This window comes from Seriola aureovittata, chromosome 13 (genome assembly GCF_021018895.1).
Source record: "Seriola aureovittata isolate HTS-2021-v1 ecotype China chromosome 13, ASM2101889v1, whole genome shotgun sequence".
In the NCBI taxonomy this organism is placed as follows: Eukaryota; Metazoa; Chordata; class Actinopteri; order Carangiformes; family Carangidae; genus Seriola; species Seriola aureovittata.
The window spans coordinates 11,572,401-11,592,037 of record NC_079376.1 but is presented as its reverse complement, the minus strand read 5'-3'; the positions used below and the strand labels follow the sequence as shown (position 1 = coordinate 11,592,037).

At 42.2% G+C, this 19,637-nt stretch overlaps 1 protein-coding gene and 1 long non-coding RNA gene across 2 annotated transcripts; one reads left to right on the top strand and one right to left on the bottom strand.

Moving 5' to 3' along the window:
• Positions 1-2,371: 2,371 nt before the first annotated feature.
• id3 (inhibitor of DNA binding 3) lies at positions 2,372-4,427 on the bottom strand. Its single transcript, XM_056394093.1, has 3 exons — positions 3,974-4,427; positions 3,547-3,620; positions 2,372-3,145 (listed from the first exon to the last, which is right to left on the bottom strand). The coding sequence occupies exons 1-2, from the start codon at positions 4,271-4,273 to the stop codon at positions 3,567-3,569; spliced, it is 354 nt and encodes a 117-aa protein (XP_056250068.1). The 5' UTR covers positions 4,274-4,427; the 3' UTR covers positions 2,372-3,145; positions 3,547-3,566.
• Positions 4,428-6,528: 2,101 nt separating this feature from the next.
• Positions 6,529-18,038, top strand: LOC130180364 (uncharacterized). The gene is made up of 3 exons (XR_008829395.1): positions 6,529-6,803; positions 11,544-11,644; positions 17,116-18,038. It is a non-coding gene; the product is annotated as an uncharacterized LOC130180364 (long non-coding RNA).
• Positions 18,039-19,637: the final 1,599 nt, after the last annotated feature.

Below are 19,637 nucleotides of genomic sequence, written 5' to 3'. Positions count from 1 at the left end.
CTTAGATAAGATAGTTCTTTATTGTCTGTTGGTTAAGAAATTTGCCTTGTAGACATTGCAACATTAAGCAGATGGTAGAGACTAGAAATACTAACAGAACTGTCACAGTGATCTCCACATAATGCAACTCACACCATCTCCACCCTCCGTCTCATCCTCTTTCAAACTACACTACGAAATGCAGTACAACTCATTAGTGGTGTTTGCACAATCCATAGAAAGTTAGGGGTGTTCACACTTTCTCCCAATTCTGTGATCCCTTTTTGCAATGTCTCTGTACACTGCACCTGTCCTGAGTTATTTCAGTGTTGTCCCATGTTAATTTCCCTGCTAAAGTAGCACACGGAAGTTAATGGCATGAATTATTTTGAATAGATTTAAAGTTATACTGTTAAAAAAAAAATCTGTCTCACATGTTAAGTTATGTGGTGAAGTTTTTAATGCATGTTTTCCTTGTCTACTTAAAGAGACTGGGCTTGGTCAGGAGTAAGTGCTGTTATAGGCCTCCATATAAATAAGTTTGACCTAAGTGATCCTCATGACACCTGTGGGGCCAAAATATAAGTAGATCAGTACAGTTTTGACACAAAACTGAAAAAAACCTTAATCGAGTTCACATTGGATTTAAATGGTGCAAAATAAATGTCTTGTGTGTTTAAAGTCATTGTAAGTATAGTGTGAATTACCTCACACTGGGGCTAGACAAATGTGCTTTCACATCAACACATATACGTAATGTCTATACTAATGCAGCTTCCTGTTTGACACATGCCAACATTTGTTCATGGTATGGCCGCACTGATTCTGAGCTGATTGTATGTAGCTCATGTGACTGATGAAATCCTTGGATTACATTTTAGCCTGAGTTGCTTTGTTCTTCACTTCATGCTTACTAATCACTGTGTGGTATCAAACCAATTTGGATTTGTAGCATGGCCAAAGCTTAGCGCTTACATCCTGGGATGTCATGAGGACAGAGTTGTTGCATCCTCGTCCAACACTCCCATCTTGTGGTGTAGACTGGTATCTCTTCTGCATTCATTTGGCCTCAACCATCATTACTGGTTCATTTTTATACTGTTTAAAAAAAACATAAATGATGCAGCCTGTTGTTTTAAGTCAGTCAAATCATATCCTAACAAAATGTGTGAAGTAGATAGAAAATAATGAACATGTGTTTAATTTGGTCGACTATAATAACCATGTGAAAAATTTAAATATATAATATAATGTTTATTATTGATTAATAGTGAGATTTCACACTATGCTATTGTCTGTAATTGTAATATACATTTGGGTGTTCATGATATATTGTCCTCTCATTTACGTTCTTAGGGTGAGTTCAACATTTCTTAACAATAAATTAATAAATGAATAAAAAAACAACTAAGTAATTATATAAAATATAGTCCACAAAGGTAGAATCTATTGCATAGTGATATGATAGTTCACACCTTATCTTAATATCTGTTGAATGTACAGTAAGTTTGAACTTTCTTTGAGTCAATAACCTATTTTTACCACTAGATGGAGTTGTAACCTCATTATTTCCAGTATGCTGAAGGTTAGAATTGGGTCAACTGTTTGACAATTCAACATATTATTGTTTGGTTTGTTGTCTGTAAATAACAAGACAGGCTATAAAACCACAAAACATTTCTCTATTGTTGCTGATTAACCAGATGAGGCACTGGTCATATGTGCCAACATTTAATGCCTGAAATCCCAGATGGATCCACAAGGTGGAGTAGTTTGTTCAACTTTTGAGACCAGCTAAGTACAGTAACATTAATTTCCAAAACTGTTAATTTATCATTAGACAGTTAATGTATGATTCCATGACTGAGGCTTCAAAATAGCTTCACTCCTACACATATTAGGCCTATAACAAGGTCTAGAAAAAGTATCCTTACAAGTAAAGTTGCATGAATGCTGCATTATAGATGGTGCTCCTCTGCTTCCATGGTCAAGACACCATATTCATACACATACTTCTCTGGTGTCATGGACGTAGAAATGAATTAGCCTAGAAAATCATGGTTTTTAAGATTTATGAATGATCAGAAAGGTTGGTTTGTTGTTGGTTTATGATCACGTAATATCCTCTACTCTATACACTGTTTAGGAAGTTCAGCTGCTTCAAACTGCTGGTAACTTACTCTTTGGAAAAATAGAAGCTCTCACAGGAAACTCCCTTCGTTTGATTTCCAACCACTCAACCTCAAGATTCATCTGAAAACATCCTGTTGTATCAGCATTTCACCGTCATCCAAAGCCAAAAAGTCACGTCAGCATCACTTTTACCTTCTGAAGACGAGTAAGAGTTCATACTCATTCATTATTTTATATCAAATATACCATATCCGCCAAACTGTTTCACATCTTTTTTTTATTTCATTACATAAGAACATACATACAAAGCAAACTTTATAATAAAGAGTTTATGAAACTCACATCACATTGTCTGTAGAAATAACACAATCCCTACAAACTTTTACAATTAACTCTAGTATAGAGTTCTGATTATACCAAATTGACTCACACCTTACATACCCACAGCAGATATGTACACATTCGGATGAAGTTGTAACAGTCTCCAGATCATTGGAAAACAGATTTTTTTTTTTTTTTGGGATGGGGGTTGTGGGGGGTTTGGTGGGAATAATGCAGGGAAAATTATGTGAGATGATGTGACATATGATGGGTTCAGGATGGGTGTGAGTTTAACCCACGTAAAGTTTGTTTGGAATGCAACACAAAAAATAAAAGAAAATAAAACAACAATGTACCAATATTTCTACTTCTATCTATAGGGAATCCCAGGTTTCGTTGAGGAGGGCATACAAAGCCGCTTGCTTTCAGTTTCCAATCCTGGCTTCTGCTTTGGTGTGTTGATTTGTCTGTCCAGGGGCCAAAGAATGAGTCTCTGTTTTCTTGCTCATGCACTACTGTTGATCCCCACTCATCTAGGAAACAGTCCACTTTTTTCTGTCTTTTCTTTCTTTCTTTAAACCCTCCAACTCCCTCCTCCTCCTCCTCCTTCTTCTTTTTCTTCTTCTCCTTCTCTCCCAAATACCTATCCCACCCTTTCTGCCCCTCTTGTCCTCTTGCCCGGAGTGAAGTGGAGACATGTGTTTCCCTGCACCTGCATGGAGAGAAAGGAAGAAAAGTGAAGTCAGATCTCTCCCTCTCACCCTCCCTCCCTCCCTGCAGAGGGGAGCAGACAGACTGGCGCCTAGCATGGAACTTTCATTAACCCCAGGCAGATAGCAATGAATCCGCTACACATTCACTGGCCTGTCTAATTGGCAACCGTGCTGAATGTGGAGAGTAAGGAGACCTTCATGTCCCAGCACATCAATGCTCACACTATTCTCCCTGGTATTTAAGTTTATTTTTAATTTATTTCGTTTTGAAAGTCAAAACAAGACACTGTTGTAATCTGTTCTAAACCGTTAGAAGATGGGTCTCTCGAAGCACATTCATCTCGTGATTTTATTCATTTATGAAGATATTAAGATTGATCAGAAAAGGATAAATATGTACCATAATCTGTCATCCTCGTCCTAGTGGCACAACCGTCCTTCTTCTTTGGAGAAATTGCGAGCAAGGTCCGCAGTCTGAATGGAGAGCAGAGAGGAGAGAAGCAGTTTTAGACGCTGGCAACACCATTATTCTCATTGCATATAATCAGGAATAACTGTCTGTATGGGGTTGTAACATGGTTTCCCACGACATAACATATCAGACACACATTATCTGCCACTGCAGCACAATATTCTACAATATTACTGACATACATCCGAGCGCTGACGGTGTTTCAAAGCTTGAGTGGAATAAACTTTACAAAAATCCCCAGAACCAGACTTTAACTTTAGGTCAGCGCAAAGATCCACAGAAGAATCGCTGCTAGTTCGTGTCAGTGTGTGACGACAAGCATCAGTCCACCGCGCAGCGGGCATCTCCACCTCACCTTTATTGACAACACCATCTCCGGCGTGGCTGTGTCCTCCGCCTCCAGCGCGATCTGCAGGTCGAAGATGTAGTCGATGACATGCTGCAGGATCTCCACCTGGCTGACCGACTTGTTTTGCGGGATGCTCGGCACCAGCTCCTTCAGCTTGGAGTAGCAGTCGTTCATGTCGCACAGGGCGCTCATCGGCTCCTCCAGACACGAGTGTTTATTCCGGCTGATGGCGAGACTCTGCTCCGAAATACAGCACACGGCCTTGTAGCAGCTCCTCACCGAGCGGACGGGACTGATGGCTTTCATGGTGGAAACGGACGCGGAAAAACAACAACAACAACAACAACAACAAAAAAGACTCGGCTTGAAGTTTGAGTAGGAGTTGGCGATGGGTTTTCTTCCTTGTTTCGATCTTCCTCTCACTGTCCTGGAAAGCTACAGTGCTCAACTGTGACAGCGGCGTAGCCTACAGAAAGGTTTTTATACACTGCGCGCCTGCTGACGCCCCCTTTCTCGCATCTCTCTCTGATTGGCCAGTGTAAAGAGAACGCCCATTCCCATTGGCTGATATCACCTTGTGGACGGGCTGGAAAGAATGAGGAAATTGGAATGGGATGCCTGAAGGGGATTGTCAATCAATTAGTTACCTCTTTCAGGTTGTTTTTATTTATGTGAAATAAATAGCAAAAGTCTTTTGAAACTAGAGCACAATTCAAGTTGCTGAGAATCCCCAGTTAAAAAAAGAGGAATAAGTTTAGTTCACAACAAGGAGAAACTATGAGAGAATGAACCTTCTGTTGTTTCTATTCCACTTCTACTTTCACAAATAGGCTAGTTATAAATCAAGAACATCACAACAATAAAAGTCTTCCACAGATAGATCACGTGACACTCTTCTCATAAAGCTGTCTCATTTGAAAAATGTCTTTTTTTTATTAGTTATCAATTAGTGTATATCCATATGTCTGTCTGTGTCAACCCCTTGAAAACCTGTCATCAAACTGAATCTCTTCAACACAAACGCAACCCATACCATATTATTTATTCCTATGAGCCTTTTTCACATTGCACAGCAGTGTGTGTTCTTATTTTAGGACACACTACCCAGAAACATGTACATACAAAAATAACAATATTGAAAATATGATATTTGTATAATATAGGTAAAAGGTCAGTGGGTAACCAAATTATTACTACATGAATTTATCACCAAAAACATGATATTGTAATGATCAGTCAGCGGATATGTGTAAACTGACCGGTCATTTATGCTTTGGTCGCTTATATGTCTACACTAATAGCTTCAGTGCCTACGTGTAATATAGCTAATTTAAAATGTCTCTAACTCGCATAAGACTAAAGCTGTAAAGTCACTTTCTCCCATTCTTTAACCTCCTCGGATGAAAGTGTTTTATGAAAATTATATTTCAACATTTCCAAAAGTTGCTGCCTTTTAGTTTACATCAAAGCACGTCCCGTTCTGCTCCTATTTGGGTCTTATTTTCCCCTTTTCTCACAATCCTGTTTTGTGGAGGAATGCAGGCCTGAGCCAGCTGTGTGTCCTATCCCGGCCCAGCTGTGTTGATCTAACGCGCCAGTCCCAGACATGCTGGCGCCAGCCTCCCGACGTCATCCATTCACCCCGACGCGCACTCCTCTCTTTGGCAGACGGCCCGCCCTCCCCCGTCCACCACCAGAGGGGAGAGAAGCAGAGGCGCTCGGCGATCCCATTGGTTGTCCGGCTCTGTCACTCACGGTCACGGATCTACGCCCCCCACGCTTCCCTCCTCCCGTCTGCAGTTGTACTCAGAGAAATCTTTCCAAATACTCCTCAACTTGTGTAATGACGAATAAACCAACATGACCCGGAGACGAATGTCTTCATGAACAGTGACAGGAGAGCAGATTACAGTGCCTCTCCACAGTCAGGTTTATCAATATTAAAGCCATGACAAACCCAAGTCTCACTTTACACTGCCAAGTAATGTAGGTTTTGTATAGTCATCAGATGAAGAAAGTTGTTGCTCAACGGTTCGTGGGTGCCAGCCTGCGCCTGTTCATTTTGAAAACACTCAGGATTGAGGGATGGAACTATCTAGTTAAGGATAAACTGTATTCTAAGTTTGGCGAGGCTTTGGGGAAATTTCGACATTGTATTACCTCACAAACAACAAGAAGAGGGGGTAAACTGTAACAAACAATTTCAAGATGATGAGTAAGTCAGCACATTCACATTCTTATCTCCATTCTGGACACATTTGTGCGTAAATACGCAAAGCTGGAGATATCCTCCCCATTAATGCAGAGGTTTAACAGATGTTCAAGTCACACTGTCTTCTTCCTGGCAACCCCCCCACCCACTCACCCCACGCATGACAAGCCACTCAGCGACCTCACTTTACAGCAAACCACAGTATTGAACCGTGAGACAGGACTTCGCTCCAGAACTATTTTAGAGATATATTATGTGACTGGTGTAGAGTATCCAAACAAGACTTTGACCTCAAATATCTTTCTTAAATATGTCACGGGGAGGACAAATATTGTCCTAAATTTCCCAGGTCTGGTGGGAAAATAATTGTTTGTATTAGCTGACTGAGCAAACTGCTGGGGCAAGAATTGGGCAGAATAGATGAGGCGTTTGGGATTACAGGCCTCCACAGGAACAGAATAAACATTATCCAATTTGTTTTTGATGATCCACAGAAAGAGCTGCCTCTGAATTCACAGTCATTTTTAGGAACCAGGAGCTATTTCTAGGATATCAAAAAATGCCAGCAGAGTATTTTCCTCTGATACCCATGACAGCGCTTGTCTGCAGATTCCAGAGCTCCCGGTGCGTAAATCTGTGACACACACACACACACACACACACACACACACACACACACACACACACACACACACACACACACACACACACACACACATACACACACACACTGCTGTGTCTGGGCAGGGATCAGGTGCTTGTCGGAAAGGCCCCGGACACAATCGGGTCTCTCTTTCAATGGATGGGAGAATTCCGAGCCTGGCGTCAGTGAGTCTGCCTCTCTCCCCGCCTTCCCTCTCCCTCTCCCCGCTCCTCCGTGCAGCTGGACGCAGACAATCAAGCCATCAACAATCGCCATGCATAATTAGCAGCGCCCCCTCTTCTCTTCTCCTCTCTCCTTCTCTCCCTCTCTCTCTTTCTCTCTCTTTCTCTCTCTGTCTCTCAATTAAATTTCAATCCACTATATTTTTTATTAACAACCAAATACAACCAAGGAAGGGGGGGAGAAATACTATCACATAATAATAAGCCAGAACATCTGTTCCACTTCTATGACTGAATGCGTTTCCATTCCTGAAGGATCTGAATCTGCCCCCTCCACTCATCTTTACCTATCAAAGCACCTTCTCTCAACATAAACAAAGTGTCTCTTTTTTTGTGTGGTAAGAAGAGCACAGGGTGTAGAGTAATGAGGGTCATCTTGTGAGATGAGAGGGAGGGAGGGAGGGAGGGAGGGAGGAAGGGAGGGAGGAAGGGAGGGAGGGGGACCAGAGAGACAGAGGGGGTAAACCACCACAGTGTCATGTGGAACAGCAGTGTTGTATACAGAAGGCTATCTTTTATTATCCACAAGTGCAGGCCCATCTTAGAGGGATAATTAAGTGTCAAGAAACAGTGAAACTTCATCTGGCTGTGTGTGTGTGTGTGTGTGTGTGTGTGTGTGTGTGTGTGTGTGTGTGTCACTCAGGATACCTCCTCCTCCTCCTCCTCTGCTCCCTGTTTTCACTCTGTTCTTCATCAAAGACGCTTCAGTCGTCTCCATCAGCTTTGAACAGCCTACAGATCCCAAGCTTTTGTCCCTAGTGACCCAGGCAGTGACATGACATTTTATGCACATTGTTCATTTGTGCTGCTCACTTGTTATTTATGTTAGAGTGTCTTGTTCAAGCCTGTGCGCCATTATTTATTCATTCACTCATCTTGCTTGATTGCTTGAGTGTCAAGGCACCTTATGTATCAAGACGGAAACCTACCCACACACTTCATTAACTGATTCAGTAAATCACCCACTACGTGTCCACTGTGGGCGGTAGGCGGCATGACGAGCTCTATACGTGACAGGATCAGGATTGTTCCATCACCGCTTCTGTGGCTGTTAATGCTAAAATACACTGGACAGCTCTTAACACAGGTGTTATTGTATTCAAATTCATCTTTACATGGTTTGCATTAGGGTATGACAGCTCAGACCAATTCTGGTGATGTAAACACACAATAAACACAAATGACTTCCTAACTTCCAGTCATAGCTGGTTACAGTTTATTTGCCAATGCAAAACAATCAGGAATATGGCTTTAGGCTGTAGCTACATGTGCTGCGCTAATAAGTAACCAAACAGAAAGGCCTTTTCTCTGTCATTGTTTGAGCAAAAGCTTGAATTTCTCCTTTGCAGAAGTGGCAAAATCCCTTCACGTGTAATCAACAGTGATGCGTTAAAGGCCATTTATCCATCCCAAGGAGTACTATAGAGTTGCATAATGTCTTTGGCTGGGGGGGGGCTTTGTCAGGTCTGAGGAAATAACACTGATGATGCCATAGAGATGTTGACAGAGTTATTCTAGCATGAACTTGAGATTCTTTTTTTCAAATTTTTTTTTAAGTCTGCGTTACAAACTGAGGGTGTGGAGTTTGAAAAGCGTGGGCGCTTGTCAGGCAGAAAATATACTGTACAACAACAATATGCTTCCAAATTGTATTATGGGAATGGTAGGATTTGGTAGTTTTGGAGCTTTACCCTCTGTTGTATCAGTTTTGATAATTATTCCAGTTCTCCAGTGTGTCCCTTTAAGATGCATTCAAATGTCAGGTGTACCGTCTGTCTCAAATGGATCCAAACAGAATATGGATGAGCACACAAAGTGTGAACAGGGATCGTGTATCTCTGTTTAGCCACCAAACAAGAATGACTTTAAATAATAATACAGTGAAGTCAGTAACTTTAGACTATAATTTAACAATACTGCGGCTGCACATTGTGGGAACTGTGCTGTTGCCAGTATCATGTTGTCAAGTGGCTCTGCTCATGTCCTTGGGTGTGAATATTTTACTGCTCTCTCCATGCAAGAATAAATTGTGGCAAATGCAACTGTATAGCAGGTGGGCCATAAAGCCCATGGTCACCACATAGGGCCAAAACAAGCTGACTATAATACTCAGTGTGACTGGGCAAGTGGAGAAGCTGCCAGCTGCTGGTCACACCATTGTTTTGTCGTTTTCATCGACCCTGACTGGAACAGTCCGTTTATTCTGCAGCTATTCCAATGTGGATAAACATCTGGCTTTGTGTAAGCACAGTTAAGGTCAGACTTGGTGATCGTGGTTGGGGCCAGTTGGTGTAGGCGAGGGTGATCTGATTAGTCATAACACCTTCCATCAATCCTCTCAAACAAAATGCAGAAAGTGTCTGGATTAGAATTATGAATGTTCTTCTTTGACAAACAAATTATAATGTATTACATTCAGAAACGACCTATCATCTTACATCCAGCCCTATAGCGCATGTTGTCAGACCATATTGAGTAGACAGACTTGGACTGACTTACAGCTACTCCAGAGCTGACACTGAATTTGTAGTCTAACATTGGATGACCATTAATGGAAGCACTGCAGGCACTAATCTCTCTTCAAAAACAATTCCTCTGTTTTCAAAACTGCAAATAAACACCAGAACGAGAGTCTGCGGACAGCATGGAGACAAACTGGCTCCACACCCAGTCTTGGCCTCTATCAGCGTGGAGCTGCATGCTTAAATTTGAACCAAAATCAAGACCTATGCAACAATTTGCAGATGACTACCAGATGATGACCATAATAATTGCAAATACTCTTGTGTCATTGCTGCTCTTACGCTTGTTTTGCCAGCGGGACATTTTGTGGTGAATACACTTTAAACTCATTTGACCTAGACTGTCTTGTAATTAAGGACTGTCTGGGCCTATACTTTGTAAGACCCCACACAGACTGTTGCTTGTACATTGCTTTAGAGATGCAGAGTGTTTGGCTGCTGAATTGCCCCGTCATAGAACGCTGTGAGGAAAAAAGTGCTGCAGATAGATCCGTTGGATGGAGAAGAAGTTGTGGTGAAAGGAGACGACTAGAATGGAAATAAGCTGATCCCAAGATTTTTGACCAATTGTAATGGTGTATAAAATTGCAGTGAACGAGGTTGGGTGAAATGTTACGTTTGGCTGGCCAGCCTGAGTACCCCGAGGTGATCAAGAAGGGAGGGCGGGTGGCTGGGGGCTGGGGGGTGGTGGTGGATAGAAACAGAGATAGAAGCAAGAAATTTGCACGAGTCTGATGAAAACAACAAGGTGAGAGAGGCAGAGAACACATTACTGTGGAAAATGACTGTGAGAGAGACTTGAGGACAAGTGGCAGAAAGAAGAAAGAGACACTCAGACGGCAAAAGAAAGAGGGATTGAGAGAAGAGGAAGATGCAGAGGAGCCTGACGCTATGGCTGCTGCTGCAGGGGATCAGCTGGTCAGGCTTCACACAGACACACAGACAGAGGCCATTAGGTCCCTGGTGGGTATCTCTGCACCTGTGTGTGTGTGTGTGTGTGTGTGTGTGTGTGTGTGTGTGTCATGTGTTTCTAGGTCAAGTAGGTCCCTGAAATCTAAGATGAGCCGCAGCAGTGACTTTCTCCTTCTGTCACTGTCTTTTAACACTTCTTCTTTCCTCTGTTCCCCACCCCCCTTCACACACACACACACACACACACACACACACACACATGCATACGCACAAGCACGCACACACACACACATGCACACACACACACACACACACACACACACACACACTTACCACCCCTCCTTGTCTCTCCTGCCTCTTCCTTGGACTGCTAATGAATTGAAACGGTGGGGATTGGGACGTGATACACAGCTGATTCTCCCTGCTCCCACACACTCAGACACACACACTTACCCCTTCCCTAATCTGGGTCAGCGGTGCCCCTCTTGGTCACCCCTGGTGGAGCCCTCCAGACGGAGGGGGCAGAGTGGGAGCAGAGAGGTCTGGGCTCTTAGTGACCTGATTAAAAGCTCTTCCACAGACTACTGAGCTCCATAACTTATCAAACACAACACACACCCCGGCCTTGCTACTGGACTCTCTCTCACTCTGTCTGGCTGTCATATACTTGTCTGCTCGCATGTATTCCCATTTACAGTGATTTATATTCTCTAATGAGTGTTTTCTCTTCAACCCCCCCCATCCCCTCTCATACACACTAACATACCCTCTTCCTCTGAGGTGGCTATAATCAGGGTGCGGTGATGTGCACAGCATCATGGGATGGACATAAGGACTCAGGGAAAATGGACACTCTGCCAGCTGGTCAGCTGTGCATTGCCATGTTCAGCCTGGCATTATGGAGCAGGTTTTAATTGGGCTTTGTGTGTGAAACCATCATCAACACAACACGTCACTAAGATTGTAATGGTCTGCTGTGTTTGTCTTTGGCTGTGGGAGGTTTCAAACTTATTGCTGTTCTTGTTCTGTCTATGAACCATTTTAGGACACAACCCAGAGATGAAGAGACCATCCTCCCACTCTGTGACCCATTTCAGATTAGTTACTGCTTATGAGCAGGGCTAAGCAAAAATCCTTTAAAACCTGGTAAGTATTGTTTCTGAGAATAAAAGCTGAAGTAACATAACTATGAGTCACTCCTAAACACTACCAGGAAATGCCTATATCTGCTTAGCCGTGTCTGCTCTGTGTGTATTGTATTATGGACATTTCCTGCGAACATTCTCTGGCTACTCTGTAATTTACTGGAAATATCCTTGTGCCACTAAGTTAAGCGTCTGGCCAAAGTGGAGGGTCAAAGCCGCTCAAAGATTTCTAAAAATGTCACTTCCTCCAAATCCTCCAGAATGGCCAAAAGAGGAACATGGCGTTTGAGAGGCAGTTCTCACAAACTGGAAGCACTTAGGCTTAAAAAAGAGAGGAATTTCATTCATATGGCATAGAAAAGAAAGATTAAAGATGCGGAAATTCAAACAAAATGGATAAGAAAAGATACATTAAAGGGTTGGTTCACCCGAATGATAAACAAGAAGACTAGGTCAAAACCGAGTATGTGACTGGACTGCGTATGGTCAATGCATGAAATTGAGGAAACAACTGACATTGTGTTATTTTAGCATTCTGCCTAGTGTCATCCAGTCTCAGTACAGTTTCTTTTTGCTTCTCTCCTGCCCTCTGTGCTTACGTCTACAGTATTTTATTACACCAAATTTTACAATGAAGCTATTCTCATTTACATGTTTTTCCGTTTCTGTTGTCAGACAATGGAACAAGTATGAAATAGGGACTGAAACACAGCCCATTAGGACTGCATGTTAACCAGCAGCCACTTCCAAGCTGCCGCTGTCCTGCTGCTGAAATCCTGATTTTGTAACTGTGACCTCGTCTGAGTAAATCACCACATACATAAGTTAAAGACAATGGCTATGCTGTAATTTCAGCTATATTTACTCATAAATTGATCACTTCGAAAATCGACAGAATATCGTAGTCCCTAAATCTAGTGACAAATGCGTTAGGTTGTCATCGCTGCAGGCTGTAAAAGCCCCCCTTATAGAAAGTGTTTGTGCCAATTCATTTCGAAAGAGCAACAAATGGGGAGACTCGCACACTAGGCCGGCTGACCAATGGTGTAACTTCATGACTCAGTCATGTGGCATTCAGCGGACTAATGGTGTAATTTGTTCAATCAAATCTATCACTCAGTCAGTCAGTCTGTAATGAAGATTTGTGTTTATGGGGCTGTCCCCACCGTTGGCCTTATTTAGCTTATAGCACGCAGTCATGGAGATAGTTTTGGTTTGCTTTGTCCAGTTGTCTCACAGACCTCCACCCCAGTGAAATTGAGATGAATGAAATTTAATTTGTGGTGCTCACAGCACAAGAATTCAACAACAATGTGTCTTTCCAGAATCAGCGCTCTCCTTTCTCTGGATAATCCACAAAACTTGCTCTCAACAACTTCTTAGTTTTGAAAGGAACTACAGAAGCGCTTATGAAATCTGTTCGCGAGGACTGTGGATTAACCAAAGTAACCAGGATATTTTTTGATGCTGTAAACACCACTAACAAAATGGTGATTTGCTTTCATTTGAATTGGAGTGGAGACAATGGATGGTGTCCTGGTGGATGAGTGGTTTAAGTTTTTTGTGTTCAGAACAATGGTACCACTTTAAAAACGCAGCTCACTCAATCATTTCAATTAAGCACTGTATTTCACAACTGAGACTTTAACCACAAACCACTGTGTTGATAGTCACCTGCACGTGCACATTCCAGGTATCATGTAACATTACAATGTACAATGTCATTTTACTGTTTTCCATGTAATCGTCACAGTGGAGGACAAAATTTATTTTGCAGTTACAACAGCAGCTTCTCATAGTATCATTACCCACTGTGCAGTGTTTTGGCCTGCGATAAGTCGTCACACTCATGGATAAATTACTTAATCTGGCCGTCCTAGATCATATTTTATATTCAACATACCTACACCAGTGCAACCACTTGCAATTTTCTTTCTTGTTGCAGTGCTATTTTCAGTTTGTACACAGTTAGACACCTACGTCTTTACTACTTCAGTTCAAGGAAGGAAATGTTGTCACATGTCATCCCCCACTCTCTTTGTTTTCCATCTTTCTAATATACTGTTATACTATCTAAATAAAGGCGACACCAAAAAACAATAATAATTAAAAAAAAAATCTCCGAAATGAGGATCTAAAAACCTTGGCAGAAGAAACCAAAGTAATCTGTATTGTAGGATAGAAGTTCTTGATTTTTAACTCAGCAGGGACATAGAAACAGTAAAGGCAGAGATAAAGACCACTGGTTCCAGCTGATGACCCGAACACAGTGATCAGATAAAGACGAGCTCTTCAAACACCACTGATAAGCTTCACAGTGAGGGACGCAGAGCAACTCCTTTGGCCAAAACAAGAGATAGGCCTGACAAAGCCTGATCTACGGTTTATGGGAGGTGAGAATTGGTCTTAAACTGATAGAAATCACCATGTCTCTGCATTGTATTGTATTGTAAGTTGTTTTTTCCATGTGGGGTTTTTTGTTGAGCGTCAGCACAAACTAAAGGTGTGGAGGCTTTTGTCAAGATGGGACTTCACCTTTATCTAATCAGTGGTAATACAGTCAACAGTGGCATTTTGTAACTGAATAGGCCTCAGCCTAATGTGACAGACAAGCTATGACAATGTTAGCGGTCAATGAAATTGGTGTGTGTGTGTGTGTGTGTGTGTGTGTGTGTGTGTGTGTGTGTGTGTGTGTGTGTGTGTTGATTCACATCACAACAGCCCTATAATGACTGTTTAACAACCCAAGCAGTGCTCACCTGTGTCAACGTGTTGAGTGACTGAGTTAATTATTGTCCTCCAGACGTCTGCGAGGGCTCAGAGAGACAGAGAGATTACAGAGGACAAACCGAAGATTAGATAAACAGAGATGCTACTTTTCTTCTCAGCTGCAATACCAATCGATCGCCAGATTTCAGTTCCATGCTGTGTTGTTTCAATATCAGATAAGCAAATGCATCAGTGCAGTTATTCACGCCTGTTTAAGATAATGCTCATAAATGACTTTTCTGTTCGCGCCAGATGTGTGCCCCCCTTGTTAGGGAGGCAGATGATTCCACCCTCCCCGACCAACAACAACACTCCAATGTTAGGCTAACCTCCTGGTGACTTTACCGCAGCATCTGGCAAACGTTAGGCTTCACCTAAACCCACCGTTTAAGCTGTAATATGAGCAGCACTCTTACAGATGCGGCTTCAGTAGGCAAAGCTTCATGTGAGTGTGTGTATGTGGATGTGTGTGTGTGTGCAATCGTGTCTCTACTCTTGCATCTGTGCGTTCTCTGGGCTCAGCCCTGCTTGCAGGGTTTTAAAAAAGACAATTGCTCAGTTCAGGATGGGAACCAAAGAAGCCGGTGCAGGCACAGCAGGGGAGCCCTTTTCACAGCGCACACAATAACCACCCAGCCCCAGAGAACACAGTGCCTGGCTTGCCTTGTGAACACACAGCAGTGACAGTGTGCAGCGCACGTGGTCGAGACGGGTCTGTGTGTCCTTTTGTTAGCAGCGACTGATAAGTGAAAAAAAAAAAAAGAAAAAAAAGAAGCAAAAACAGACAAGACCTGTAAGACAATAATACCACACTCCGTGCACAGCTGGCATATTTTCTGAGAAGCTATTTCCTGTAAAAATTCTGACACGGGAATAATGATGGCTTTGATTGGGCCCCAGTTAATGGGAGGCACTTCCTGTTTCTTTGTATTGGTTTCATTGTGAGGCGATGGGGTGGGAGGGGGAGGAGCGGGCAAGGCAGGGTTTGAGGGAAACAGCTGCTGGAGATGACACAGTCAAGAACATCCCTGTGACCCCCCACCACTGCAGACACACACCCACACACACGCACACCCACACACACACACATACACACACACGCACACACACACACACACACACACACACACACACACACACATGCACACGCACTATCACCTCTTGCTTTGGTAACTTTGGTTGCAATCTAATTTCCCCTTCTCCTCCTAACTACCAGTGTGAGTTGAACCAGTGAAGACATCCTATTCACAAAGTCAGGACGTGAGCGTGAAACATCTCTACTCTCAATTCTCAGAAGAAATGTTACTCAGAGATCAGCTTTCAAGGCATCTTAAAATTCAAAAACAGGACACTTAAATCAGTCACTGTGGCCTGTCACATCTGGTCTCTTGTCCTATACCCAATGAGAATGTGTAGATTAGCATGGCTCTGATCAGACAACAGAGGGATAACACCTACTGCACGCAATTACAAGAAACTAGGGTCAAACTAATTCCCCAAATAACTGCGAGCATTTTCTTTTAGCTTGAAGACAAGATAGATGGGGTTTATTTCAACAGCTCCATTCAGAGTCTGGGTTAAAATGTTGACTATTACTCTAGTATTTCCTGCGATTGTCTTCATGTTCAAGCAGATGCTCTATTGGGTTATATGTCACAAATTTCCCACCAGAGGAGCATTATGAAAAACTACACAAAACTTTTGAGAACTCTGGTATGAATGAGTTGCCACAACAAAACTGTGAACAATTAAGCAGCGGGATACTGAAAAGTTTCAACAGCGGTGAAGTTTTTATTTTTTTTAATCTCATATAAAATCAGCTGCTAAACCAAATATAGATCTACTTTTGAAACCAGAGTGGTATTTTTTTTGGAGTTTAAAAAAAGCAGTCATGAAATGTGAAAAGGTTTGGGTTTGCGATGTCTGTGTTGTTTACACATTTCTAAGGGAAGTCTCACTTGTTATCTGTAAAGGAAAGTCTGTGGTTCTCGAGTTAATTGCTGCAAAAGCAGATGTTAGTTGCATTTATACTTCTGTCAGAAAACCTGACGCACACTTTGGTTTGCACAACAATTATAATTCTGACAACTTGCAAAGACACTCTCCACTCACATGCAGGTACTGGAATGCACACACATAAACACACATACACACGCACACGCACACACACACACACACACACACACACACACACACACACACACACACACACACACACACACACACACACACACACACACACACACACACACACACACACACACACACACACTTATTGCTTATATGCATACACACCCGTGTTTTCTATCTGAGTGAGGTTTTCCATTAGTGTTTTTGCAGAGATCACAGGTTTGTGCTGTTTCCTGCCACACAGTGCTTAGCCACAGAAGCTAACCAGTGTTCATGCTTTCTCTGCTCTGCATTGAAGATGATCACTGGAAAATCATCAGCACAACACACACATACACACACACACACATACCTACCACAAACACAGATGTATGAACGCAAACACAGTTACTGTTCAGGTCTGTTTTGCATTGATATTATCTCAGGAAAGGATGAATATATAATGTTTAACCCCGTCGGAAAAAAAAATCTCCTTTTCAAACTCTTGTCATAAAGAATCGTGCTCCTCTTATTTCTCCATCCTTCTTATCTCTTATTTTCATTTTGCTGCTTTTGTCTTTGTTGCTTTGCCAGTCTCTGAGGAGGGCTGATGTGAGCTCCAGATGTTGAAGTAGACTGGCTGGAGACAGAGACTGCAGCGGGCTTTCCCATACCTCCTTCCTCTCATCTCAAGCCTGTAATACCTGATATTTTGGTGTTTTGTTGGTTCTTTCGGTTCCTGCGTTCCTCAGGCGGTGGCTCACTTTTGCCGTATTCTAAGCCCACATCCGTCTACAAGGATACAAATACGTTTAAAAGAATTGTTTGATATTTATGGAAATATGTTTTATTTGCTAGGATAGGATTAGATGAGAAGTTCTATAACACTCTCATGTTTGTGCATTATGTAAGGGGTTAACAAAGGAGGCGATTAGCTTAGCTTAGCATAAAGACTGAACGCAGGGGGAAACAGCTAGCCTGGCTCTCTGTTTGAAGTTCAAAAACAGACCTACTTTGTTGAGTTTACATGCTCCGATGGTGCTAATTTTGTTTCAGTGGTTTGTTAATTCTGTCTTTAAAAGTCAATAAAAGTTTAATACCCCATTTCTTTTGTTTTTTTTTAACAATTCCTTGGTTTGTTTTATCTAATTTCTATTTGCTTGTTTTTGTGCTGAATTTACTCTTCAGTGAATATTTGTAAGGTTTGTCTTGTGTTGCATTGTGCTCTTCATGTGTTGGAAAAGTTAAATAAAACTTGAATTCTGAAAAATACACCTCCATCACTCAGCATACAGACGTGGTAGTTGTATCAACTTTGTCATCTAACTCATGGCAAGAATAAGCGTGTTTCACAAAATGCTGAACTATTCCTTTAAATACCTACGCACCTACCTAAGCCAAACTACGCCTCTCATTGTGTTTATATTAATCACACAGGTGCTAAGACGAATGTTTGTTTCTCCCAGTATAACCTGGTTGTATCAATGGCACCATCATCAATATAATTATCTGCATGAATAAAGCGCGTAGTTGCCACCCACACTGTTTAGTGTCTCTCTTCAGTAGTTGTTGAGACTAGTCTCTCCTCGCTTAACAACAAGCTTCTGCCACATGAGCTCTCTCTCTCTTTCTCAGTTTCAAAACAAATGTTGAAGCTGTCGTCTTCGCATGAGGCCTTACGGGTTGGGTCGTGGGGGTCATCTACCCTCTAAAGATACTATCTCTGTGAGCATCCATCCATCACTGTGGATACGACGTCACCTTCCTCACCTCTCGTCCCATACCGTCCCTCCTCCTCCTCCGTCGTCATCCATTTAGGTACTGTGTTCGCTCACTCCCTCTCCCCCTTTGACCTCCTGGCTGGTGCTTCCTTCAAAGGACACATTGATCACCGACAGACACAGATAGACATGTTGAGGGAGCTGAGGTGGTTCCTGTGTGCGTGTGTCTGTGCAGCAGCAGGGGTCACACCATGAAATTAGGCTGCATGCCAGGGCTAATTGAACTCAGTGGTTACTAACGTGCATCGTTCACTGTGCACGTTACTTTGCATATCTTAATTCGCTGATAAGATTGTGTGCGTTAGAAGTAATTCGGAGTAAAAATAACAAACTGAAAAAACGAGGCAGCTGCTGTTAGATAAAAGGAGGGAAGAGGCGAGTTAAGTGGTTTTAAGTGTTATTGCTTTACATTATGGGAAAAGACTGCAGCTTTCACAGTTTGCTGCCATAAAAACCACTGAAACACGGCGATTTGATCTAAGCATGACTGCCTGGCTGTTGCTGGTGATAGTACAGGAGGTACAGAATTTGTTGCAGCTTGTCATTAAACAAACCCTAGTTTATACAGTATGTACACATAAAAAAAAAAGGCCATGGCAAATATTAGTAAATCCTTGTCAAGGACATAGGAACAAACATAGAAGGTAAAAAACCCAAATGAAAAATTTCACATTGATCTCAAGACTGCTCTCAGGCAGCTGTCCCCCCTGATGTCTTGGCTGTTGAACACATATAAGAGACCACAAATACTCTCTAACTCAATTTCATATACTTGACACTCTCAAAATAGAGTGTCCTCATTATCTTTACAGCCACATGAAGAAATGCCAACTGCCAAACCAAGTCCACTCGCACAAAAAAATTGTCTATTCAAAGGTCACATTAGGTAGCGATTGGGCATTTTGAAATAGCTGCTAAATCCACTTTGCTGGACGCTAATGTGCAATGCATTAGCCCGGTCACTTCTAGGCAATAAAGACTTGTTCTATTTCACCTGCCGTGACCCAACATCTCCTGAATATTATTAGGGAGCAACTATTCTGGATTTCCTGCCAGAATTAGAAAACAGAGAATAAGGTCACACTTAGTAGTTCACACACTTCTTATCAAGAACTTACACTATGTCTCATTTTAACTGGTGTGAAACAGCAGCACAAGTAAAAGGAGAGCCAGAAAGTCAGTGAACTGACTTGGTAATGTCAGTCATACAGTTTTATAACCGCTCAGAACAGAACAAGTGCAGTGAATTGAACATAGGTGTGTTTTATTGCCTATGAATCTTTTAATTTATAAGAGTAATATTGCGTTCTTTTATCTTTCAAAATGAACAGCCTC